Source organism: Gouania willdenowi, chromosome 14 (genome assembly GCF_900634775.1).
Source record: "Gouania willdenowi chromosome 14, fGouWil2.1, whole genome shotgun sequence".
Taxonomy (NCBI): Eukaryota; Metazoa; Chordata; class Actinopteri; order Blenniiformes; family Gobiesocidae; genus Gouania; species Gouania willdenowi.
Genome location: NC_041057.1, coordinates 31366263 through 31377236, shown reverse-complemented (window position 1 = coordinate 31377236; position 10974 = coordinate 31366263). Strand labels below are relative to the sequence as shown.

The window sequence follows — 10974 nt, the reverse complement described above, 5'->3', positions numbered from 1 at the left end:
TGTTAGGCGTGATGCCACTACACCTAACTACGTAAATTAGGTGAGTTTAGTGAAAGTTAGGCATGCAGGTATGCGTGCGTTAGAATTTAGAAGCGATCCACCCCCACACACGCACGCACACACACACACACACACACACACACACACAAAGAAATTAAACCATGCTCACGTCTCATAAAATTAAATCACACACTTTTACTTTGCACCTGTAAATAAACCCCTTTATAACACTACAGAGTACAGAGTATGTACACCTCTTTGTACATCCAACCTTCAAACACATACTCATTTGGCCATAATTGACAACTCTACTTAGGCTCCTCCCACTACTGTATATGAATACATACTTCCGACGGGCACTGTATTAGTAAGTATAAGTAAAATTACTCATTTATAAATGTACTCAAAAAAGTACAAGTACCATTAAAAGCAACTCAATTACAGTAACTTGAGTACTCGTAATCCGTTACTTTCACCTCTGGTTATTAGAAAATAGAAAAAATACAAGATCACTGACAATCTCCCTCGACCTGGGGCTCCACAAAAAGATCTCACGTTGTGTGGAACAAATGATCTTGAGAACGGTGAGGAATCAGCCCAGAACTACACAAGAGGAACTGGTCAATGACCTGAAGTAACAAAGGTTACTATTGGTAACATACTACATCGTAGTGAAATGTCCCACTGCTTAAACCGGCACATGTCCAGGCCCGTCTAAAGTGACCATCTGGATGATCCAGAGGAGGACTGGGAGAATTTTATGAGGTCAGATTAGATCAAAATACAACTTTTTGGTTTGAAGACCACTCACTGTTTTTGGAAAGGGAAGAATGCTGAGCTGCATCCCAAGAACACCATACCTCGCAAATCACATCCCATCTCATCAATATCAATAATCACCTTTTTGGATTCTGCACTAAACACAGCACTGAATCACATAACATAATCTAATCGCTAAAGCAGACATGAGTTCATCTGTAAACGGTCTGATTCAATAAACAGGAAGAGATTCAAATTCTGATGAAGCTGGTTATGATTTACAGTCTGCATAAACAGGACTGAATCATAACATAACCTAACCACTAGAGTGGACATGGGCTTATCTGTGAATGGTCGCATTTACGAAGGCTGACTTGATAATAATGTATCATGTTTTTCTGCAGTCAGTGTTTTCTCCTCGTCCTTCTCTCTCTGCTCTGTTTCAGGTGTCGTGAAGCTGATGATGGCAGTTTGGGACGCTCTGATGTTCTAACTCTCTATCCTGTTCTGTTGGTCCTTCTGTCCACTAACCCCAACCAGTCGACGCAGATGGCTGCCACCTCTGAACCTGGTTCTAACGGAGATTTATTCCTGTTAAAAGGGAGTTGTTTCTTCCCACTGTCGCTAAATGCTTGTTCATGTGGATCTTGCTGGGTTTTTTTTTTGTTATTATGAATTTTATATTTTGATAAGCGCATTGAGATGACTTTGTTGTAAATTGCGCTATACAAATAAAGTTGAGTTGAGTTGAAACCACCTTCCTCAATGTCACCAATGACCTCCTCCTCTAATCTGACTCCGTCCTACTCTCAATTCTCATTCTTCTTCATCTCACTGCTGCTTTTGACACCATCAACCACTCCATCCTACTTTCACACTTACAATCTCTCCTCAATGTCACTGGCGATGCCCTCACCTGGTTATAGTCTTATCTCACTGACAGAAAACAATCCATCTTCATTAACAACTGCTCCTCCTCCACTGCCCCCGCCTCCTCCACCCTAACCCTTTCTAAGAGCATCACCAGAAGAAGAACCAGCCACTGCTGCTTATGTGGAGCACAGTGAACCATGGACGGTGTAGGAGACAGTCTAGTGAGACAGCTGATGATGATTAATCCCTGGCTGCATTTTTATATAACATCATCACAAACACCAACAATCCAAAGCATCCTGTGGATTGTCGTTGTTCATGTTAAAAATGGATATAAAAGTATTGGAATATATGACTGCATGATCATCAATGAGTTATTGTAAGAGTTTATCATCTCCCAAATACAATAAAATAAATGTGAAGCATTTTAGAGGAAAATAAACTGGTTCAACTGTATAAGAATTTTTAAATAAAAGAATCATTAATCATTGATTATGAACCCCTAAAAGAATCACATTGATTTTTTACTATATATATTAAATGTTTCACTTATTTTTATTTTATTCTCCATGCAAATGTTTATTCATTGTTTATTTGAGACATTTTTATTTTATTTACTATATTTTAAGAAATAAAAAAGGAAGAAGAAAAAAAAAAAGCAAATGTAGCTTATTTCTTGATTTAAAAAAATATATTTTTTAAGTTGTCCAAAAGCATAGTGAAAAGAAAAACAAATGGATTGTTGTGGATAAGCAGAGAATGTTTGAGGCAGCTGTGGGAGTGAAGTCTACTCTGCAGGGGGCAAACAAACAAGGAGAACCCAGCAGAGTTCTGAGATAGGCCAACGGTCAGACGCTATCAACCATTGAAGGAAGAAAGATAAACAGCTCATGAGTCAAGCCTGTGACAACTTTATCACATTCATATCAGCTTTTACAGTGGTATGCAAAAGTTTGGGCACCCTTGTAAATGTTCATGATTTTCCTTAATAAATAATTGGTTGTTTGGATAACAAATTCCAGTTAAATTTATCATATAGGAGACAAACACAGTGATATTTGAGAAGTGAAATAAAGTTTATTCGATTTACAGAAAGTGTGCTAGAATTATTTAAACAGAATTAGGCATGTGCATAAGTTTAGGCACCCTTGCATCTTATTGATTTTAATACTCTTAGCACTAATTATTGGAACTCAAAATTGTTTTGGTAACCTCAGTGATCCTTGATCTCCATACACAGGTGAATCCAATCATGAGTCAGGGTATTTAAGTAGGAAAATTCGAGGTGTTTCCTCTTTGCATCTTCTCTGATTAGTGGCAACATGGGAGCCTCAAAACACCTCTCAAATGACCTGAAAACAAAGATAATTCAACATCATGGTTTAGGGGAGGGATACAAAAAGCTATCCCAGCGATTTAAGCTTTCAGTTTCAACTGTGAGGAACATTGTGAGGAATTGGAAGACCACAGGCACAGTTCTAGTTAAGGCCCGAAGTGGAAGACCAAGAAAGATCTCCGAAAGGCAGCGGCGCAGGATGGTGAGAACAGTCACAGTCAACCCGCAGACCAGCTCCAAAGACCTACAACATCAGCTTGCTGCAGATGGTGTCACTGTGCATCGTTCCACTATTCAGCGCACTTTACACAAGGAGATGCTGTATGGAAGAGTAATGCGGAAAAAGCCTTTTCTCTGCACACGCCACAAACGGGGTCGCTTGAGGTATGCTAAAGCACATTTGGACAAGCCAGCTTCATTTTGGAACAAGGTGCTGTGGACTGATGAAACTAAAATAGAGTTATTTGGGCATAACCAGGGGCGTTATGCATGGCAGAAAAAGAACACAGCATTCCAAGAAAAGCACTTGCTACCTACAGTAAAGTTTGGTGGTGGTTCCATCATGCTGTGGGGCTGTGTGTCCAGTGCAGGCACTGGGAATCTTGTTAAAGTTGAGGGGCGCATGGATTCCTCTCAATATCAGCAGATTCTGGAGAACAATGTCCAGGAATCAGTGACAAAGTTGAAGTTGCGCCGGGGCTGGATCTTTCAACAAGACAATGATCCTAAACACTGCTCAAAATCTACTAAGGCATTCATGCAGAGGAACAAGTACAACATCCTGGAATGGCCGTCTCAGTCCCCAGACCTGAATATTATTGAAAATGTATGGTGTGCTTTAAAACGGGTGGTCCATGCTCGGAAACCATCAAACCTGACTGAACTAGAGATGATCTGCAGAGAAGAATGGTCCAAAATACCTCCCACCAGAATCCAGACCCTAAGATCAAGGATCACTGAGGTTACCAAAACAATTTTGAGTTCCAATAATTAGTGCTAAGAGTATTAAAATCAATAAGCTGCAAGGGTGCCTAAACTTATGCACATGCCTAATTCTGTTTAAATAATTCTAGCACACTTTCTGTAAATCGAATACACTTTATTTCACTTCTCAAATATCACTGTGTTTGTCTCCTATATGATAAATTTAACTGGAATTTGTTATCCAAACAACCAATTATTTATTAAGGAAAATCATGAACATTTACAAGGGTGCCCAAACTTTTGCATACCACTGTATATTGATGATCAACCTGAGCGTTACAGGAGAGCACGTGTTTATGTTGTCAATGTGCATGCTTCTCTTGTCATTTTGTTTACTTTTCTCTTGTCGCTTTCTTTCATTTTGTGTGTTTTTGTTGTCATTTTGTGTATTTTTCTCGAATTATGTGTGTTTTACTTGTGGTTTGGCATATTTTTCTCTCATTTAATGCATTTTTGTTGTTGTTTTGTGTGTTTTTGTTGCCATTTTTAGTGTTTTTCGCTTGGTTTGTTTGTTTTTGTTGTCGTTTTGTGTGTTTTGTTGACATATTGCAAATTTTGTGCGTTTTACTTGTCATATTGGGTGTTTGCGTATTTTTTTTCTCTTTTTGGGGTTGCTCGATTCAAAAAGTTTGAGAACCGCTACTTGTCATTTTGTTGACTTTTCTCTCATTTTGTGTGTTTCTCTTGTCATTTTGTTTGTTTGTGTTGTTGTTTTGTGTGTTTTTGTTGTTTTGCACAGTTTTCTCTAATCTTGTGTGTTTTCCTTGTCATTGTGGAGGTTTGTGTTGATGGTTTGTGTATTTTTCTCTCTTTTTGGGGTTGCTCAATTCAAAAACTTTCAGAACCGCTGCTTGTCATTTTGTGTATTTTCCTCTCATTTTGTGTGTTTTTTTCCTCGCTTTGATGGTTTTTTGTTGTCGTTATTTTGCACATTTTTCTCTAATTTTGTGTGTTTTCGTTGTCATTCTGTGTCATTTTGTGTATTCCTCTTTTTTTGGGGGTTGCTGGATTCAAAAAGTTTGATAACTGGTGCTTTATAAACAACAGTTTTAGTTTAATCTTACACTCATCAGCGCGGTGTTGAATTTAATCATGTGTTCAAGATAATGTTAGGAGTTGTTAGTCTGAAAAAGGGAGCGTATGAAGCACAATCGTTCAAATATTCATGTAGAAATCCAAACAGCAGCTGGTGTAATTTTCTCTTCATTAAAGCTAATTAGTGCAGCTTGTTTTGTTTTCGTGTTAAAAAAAATAGGCATCCGTGAGCTGTTAGTGATAAAAAATAAAATGGAGTTTTGGGAGATTAACCATTTGAAATGAACACAGTGACTAAGATGCAGTGAATCAGCATTCTAAATACATTTCATTAAAATGTCACTTAACACACGAGTGCTTTTATACTGTAAGAACAGAGCTGACTCCCAACCAACCGTCCTTAACAAACGACTTCCCTGACTTTTAATGTGTTCCACACAGATCACCCTTTAATGTTTCACAACCAGAGAAATAAGCTTCTCATAAATTAGACAAACTGGACTCCAATCGCTCAGAATCACTAGAACGCTGCCAATGAAAGGCGTTCAGGACAAAGATCAGCTCTTTAAAGGGAGAGAGTGCTCGTTCTCCTGCTGTCCACATATAACCAGACTCAGAATGTGTGTGTGTGTGTGTGTGTGTGTGTCTTTACCCGGGCACGCCAGGCTGCTTTCTGCTGACTAAGCTTATCTCCTGTCTGTCCCAACCTGGCTGCGCCCACCATCTGTCTGATAAATCACACCCTTAAAGTCAGGCCTAATCCTTTCCTAAGAGTTTTTATTTATTTTGCTTTTTCTGACTCCTTTTCAAACAGAGACGTCCATCACTGGATGTTTTCCAGACAACACAGGATACATGCGACAGAGGCTTAATCCACCTCACACTGCCGAGCTGTTCCCTGGCAACAGTGCGACATCAATACAAATATATAATAAGCAAAGGATCTAATGCAGTGGTTCGCAAACTTTTTTTATCTGGTGATTTGTTTCTTTAAAAATGACAAACCATCACGACCCAATTCACAATAAGCCTCGTTTATAAACTGTGAGAGAAGCAAATTTGTGCATAAATTAACATTCCTGACTATTTTCATCACCATTTCTGCATCACCTTGTCTTATATTGAATAGGTAAACAGCAATTTGGTTTCATGGATGTGTCATAGAAAACATATAAAGAAGTCATTGAAGTCTTTATATACAATAACTGTTATTATGCATTAAAACAATCTGTCCTTGAAACATATCATATAATAACTGAGACAATGACAAACATCTCCTCCTAGAAATTAAAACTATGGAGAAAAAAACTCAAGGCTTACAGAACATGAAACCATCATTCGCGTCGTTCCACCGTTCTACAGGAGGGACAGATACACATACGACCCAAAAACAGAACGTAAAATTAAAACGACGACAAAATAGCTACAAATATATACAAAATGACTTTCAAATCACAAAAATGTACTCCAAAATTACAGTAAATAACAAAAACAACATGACAGTAATATCACCCAGATTTACTCCAAAAATACAGCAAATAAACAAAAATACAAACATGTTAAGTCACCAAAAATTACTCGAAAAAATAAGGCAAATATCAACAAAAATATAAAAATACATATAAAATCACCAAAATGTATGAAAAAATACAGCTAATGACAAAAACACACAAAAAAAGTTAAAAACCTACATTAAATAGTTTCCAAAAATGAACTGCGTGACATAAAAAATGCACATATTAAAGCTCAGATTGCTCATTATTTTAAATGTTTACATAAATGTTGATAATGTGAACCCTCGGATCAGACAAACACAGTTTTGTGGCCCCGCTGTGATTAGTTGCTCATCTCTGCTCTAGACGTTAGATCTAAAGAGGAAAAATATGATCTGGAGTAAGAAAATATTGTGAACTATTATATTAATATTTTCTTGATTTTTTTTTCAATTTCATGAGCCTGTTCAGAGGATTTTTCTCTCTAACGTAAATGTTTCCGCTCCAACCACATCCATAAACATCTGTTTATGGATGTGAGGAAGAAGATGGAGCGTTTTCCTGACTGTAATTGATCATAAGCTTCCAGCTGGGACACCTCCAGCTCTAACTGCAGTAATAAATGTGTTGGTTTGTGGATGTGATTCTCTGCTGTGAATAAAGAAAATAAATCCCATCCTACCTCTACCAGTTTGACAATGTTGACATGATCCAGTTTTTTAAGGATGGCGATCTCTTGGTAGACCCTCTCCAGGGGTCCTGGGATTTTGGGCTGCGCTCCTTGAGCAGCTTTAGGTCCTCTTGGTGGGGGGCGACCTGAGGACCAACACAAAGTCACTCAATAACACTGGCACACAATGCTCTGTCACAATAACAATGTATGTAAACAGGTTCGTCATTCTGTAAAAAATACTTTCATTTCAATTACATTTTAATTTTGAAAAGTGTTCTTTGTATTTTAATTTGTAATTGCTCGTGATCGCAGAAAAAAGATGTCAAATACTGAATTCCTTTTTTGAAATGTTTACGGTGATATTGATCATGTTTTTTTAATTAGTTTGAACAAAATCAAGTCCAATAACACTAAATATAGCCTCACATGCACGTTTTATATTTACATTTAATTTGTCTTAATAAACAGGTGGTTAGAGACAAGAGAGACAAAAATGTGACGTAATCTTCACTGACTTCACCGTTATGAAACATAATTAGTTAAATGACACAGAATAAACCCTCACTGACACGTTTTGGGACATTATCACACATTTCCACCATGTTTTTCTATGTAAAACAGCTCATGTATAGCTTTAGCAAGAGAACAACATAACGTGTCTGCACTTGAAAACCCTCGGCCTGACATTTGATAAATCCTCAAAATATTAACTGTCATGAAAAATTATTTACATTAATTTATTGTGACAAGGTTACATTTCTACCATTTCTCCATCAAATTTCAAAGCCTTTTCTGCACATTTTTTACACTTTCAAGACATTTTAAGCACTTATAAGCCCTTCATTCACTTTTCTACCTAATGCAGTATAACGTTGACCTATTGTTGTCACTTTTAACCTCTTTTCACCATATTTCATGCTTATTTTTTTCCCAGTTTAACCACATTCATGATTTGTTATGCCCATTATTTGCTATTATTAAACTAATTGTTCCTACTTTTTAAATTACATTACCCACCTTTCCCCATTTCTTCCACTTTTAGGTCAATATCGACACTTTCAATCCTTTTTACCACTTTTTGGCCACTCTAATGTGCAACTTTTAATCAATTTCGGTGGTTTCTAAAATCCTACTTCACCACATTTTACATCATTTTTGGTCACTTTTAATCCATGTTATTTCTGATTAAAACAAGGATTTATATCTTTAAGATGACTCTATACTATGGCCCAAATAATAATAAACTTCCTGTATAACAGTGGATATTATTCAGATGAATAAATAAATGTGGTTATCACAGATTCATAGAACAATGGACCATCATTTTACTGACTTTATGGATGGACCCCAAACATCTCTCCCCTTTATTCCCCCTTATAGATGAACTGTTCTTCAATGTTCATGTCTGTATTCAACCACTTTCAGCTACTGTGGGGGTCCCCGGTCTATAGAAGCTTTATTTTGGAGGTCGCGGGCTGAAAAAGTTGAGAACCATTGCCTTAGAGTACGAGGCTCATGTAATGAACGTAACCCTGACAGATGATTCTAAAAGTAAACACTATTACTTCACACATATTTATGTTCATCTTCTACTACTGAGTTAAAGGGCATCGAGCCAAGTGTGACTCTGAGCTGTTTGTAATAGGGATCATTGACTAATTCTTGCGTAAACAGTCACTGGGAATTAGTGAGTGTCCCAGTTGATGTCTTCAGAGAGGTTAGGAAGGATTGGTATAGTTTATTTTTACTGCATGTGTAAATAAACTTGTGGTTATAGTTTTAAAGAATCAAAAAGGACCTACGGGGAAAGCCACATTGCTTCATTAACCTCTTCTTGGAAACCAGCTTCATGGCCTAGAAAAGAAAAGTCATGTACAGTTAATATTGTGACAACACTTATAAAATTAATCCACGTTGTGAATTAATTCAAATTAAAAAAAGCAGAAAAGCATTTTTACAACAACTAAAACATTACAGGCCCTTCCTACGGACAAAGAGTGCAGTTAAAGTGCAGGTCAGACATAGGCCACGGGGGGCCCGGGGGCTATATGTGGCCCTCTGACTAATTTAGTGCATCCTCCAAAGTAAACAAACGTAAAAATACACAAAATGTCAACAAAAATACACAAAATTCAACTGAAATATTTAAAATTACTCCAAAAAACACACAAGATGAGTGTAAAAACACACAAAAATAACTGAAAAATATACAAAACAAAAAAAATACATGAAATTAAAACAAAAATACACAAAATTCCACTGAAATATTTAAAATTACTCCAAAAAACAAACAAGATGAGTGTAAAAACACACAAAAATAACTGAAAAATATACAAAACAAAAAAAAAATACATGAAATTAAAACAGAAATACACAAAAATCAAGTAAAATGATCAAAGTTAATCCAAGAAACACACAAAATGACAGGAAAAATACACAAAAAATAACTGAAAAATATTCAAAACAACAAAAAACATGAAATTAAAACAGAAATACACAAAAATCAACTAAAATGATCAAAATTACTCAAAGAAACACACAAGAAGACAACAAAAATACACAAAAAATAACTGAAAAATGCACAAAACAATTAAATACATTACATTAAAACAGAATTTACAAAATAACAAAGGAAATAAACAAAAGACAACTAAAATAATCAAAATTATTCCCAAATGAGAGGAAAAATACATAAAAATAACTACAAAATATACAAAACAACAAAAATGCATGAGCAGAACAGAAATACACAAAATGATGACAAATTAGTCAAAACGACACAAACAACAAACTACGTGATTTGCAAAACACACAAAACAACAACAAAAATACACAATGACTCCAAAAACAAAGAATATTACAACAAAAACACACAAATCCTTTGTTCTTTCAGAAGTGTGTAGCAGATTATAATGTGAGAGACAGACGAGAGAGAGAGAGAGAGAGAGAGAGAGAGAGAGAGAGAGAGAGAGAGAGAGAGAGATCTGTGTTTGGAACAATGCCAGCTGGCCAGTCTATGGTGCAAATGTTGTTTTTTTCTGTTACTTTGGCAAATCAGTGAGTGTTAAGTAATCTCCCACACATATGGACTGAGGGAAATGTTCCCAGATAGCGGATAGTGTAAACGATTCCTTATCCTCAGGCACATTTCACCATTCTGTGAGATGTTTAGCATTGGAACAAATCAGGCCATTTAACTTCCAAAATACAAGGCTAACCCAGGTCTGATAACTGCTGATTTCACTTAGTGCAGCGCTCTGGAACCAGCAGTGGAACCAGCAGTGGAACCAGCAGTGGAACCAGCAGTGGAACCAGCAGTGGAACATCAGGGGAGCCTCAGAGTCTCAACACTAAATCCTTAATGAGTCATTCCATGTCATTTCAACACATTTCCAGGAGATCCCGCGCACTTCTGTCTTAAAAATTCAGATTTTTTTTTATCAATTGTTCCTTGATTATTCAATAGACATGCTGTACATTTTTAGTTTAATCAGATGAATTCTTTTTGAGATATGGACAATTTAGTGAGGGGGGTATGTGTGGATTTTAGTGCGTCCTTATTTTTTTCCATTTTCAGCTTCTAATATCTCAAGAACTACATCACATAGGAAACTAAAATGTGGTATAGTAACACAGCTCCACCTACTCTTTCAGAATATATAAAAATATCTGCTATACATCATATGTGGTGGACATACCAGCTCCTCAAATTTGGAAAAAGAAGTTTTTTCAGGGTTTGGGTCTAGAACATGTTTAGGCCTTCAGTAAAGAACTTAGCATACGCCTCAGCTCCCTGTAATTAGATCAGCATAGAGCTATGA

At 36.5% G+C, this 10974-nt stretch overlaps 1 protein-coding gene across 3 annotated transcripts in view; it reads right to left on the bottom strand.

The window, feature by feature from the left end:
• The window catches only part of LOC114476186 (calcium/calmodulin-dependent protein kinase kinase 1-like), a 134190-nt gene that overhangs the window by 41143 nt on the left and 82073 nt on the right, over positions 1-10974 (bottom strand). For all 3 annotated transcript variants that reach the window (XR_003675542.1, XM_028467524.1, XM_028467525.1), the window contains exons 5-6: positions 8956-9007; positions 7163-7296 (exon numbers count right to left, since the gene is read on the bottom strand). Coding sequence is in view for 2 of the 3 variants with exons in the window: in XM_028467524.1 (XP_028323325.1) it covers positions 7163-7296; positions 8956-9007 (186 nt within the window). In the remaining variant the exon portion in view is untranslated. The remainder of the gene's footprint in view (positions 1-7162; positions 7297-8955; positions 9008-10974) is intronic.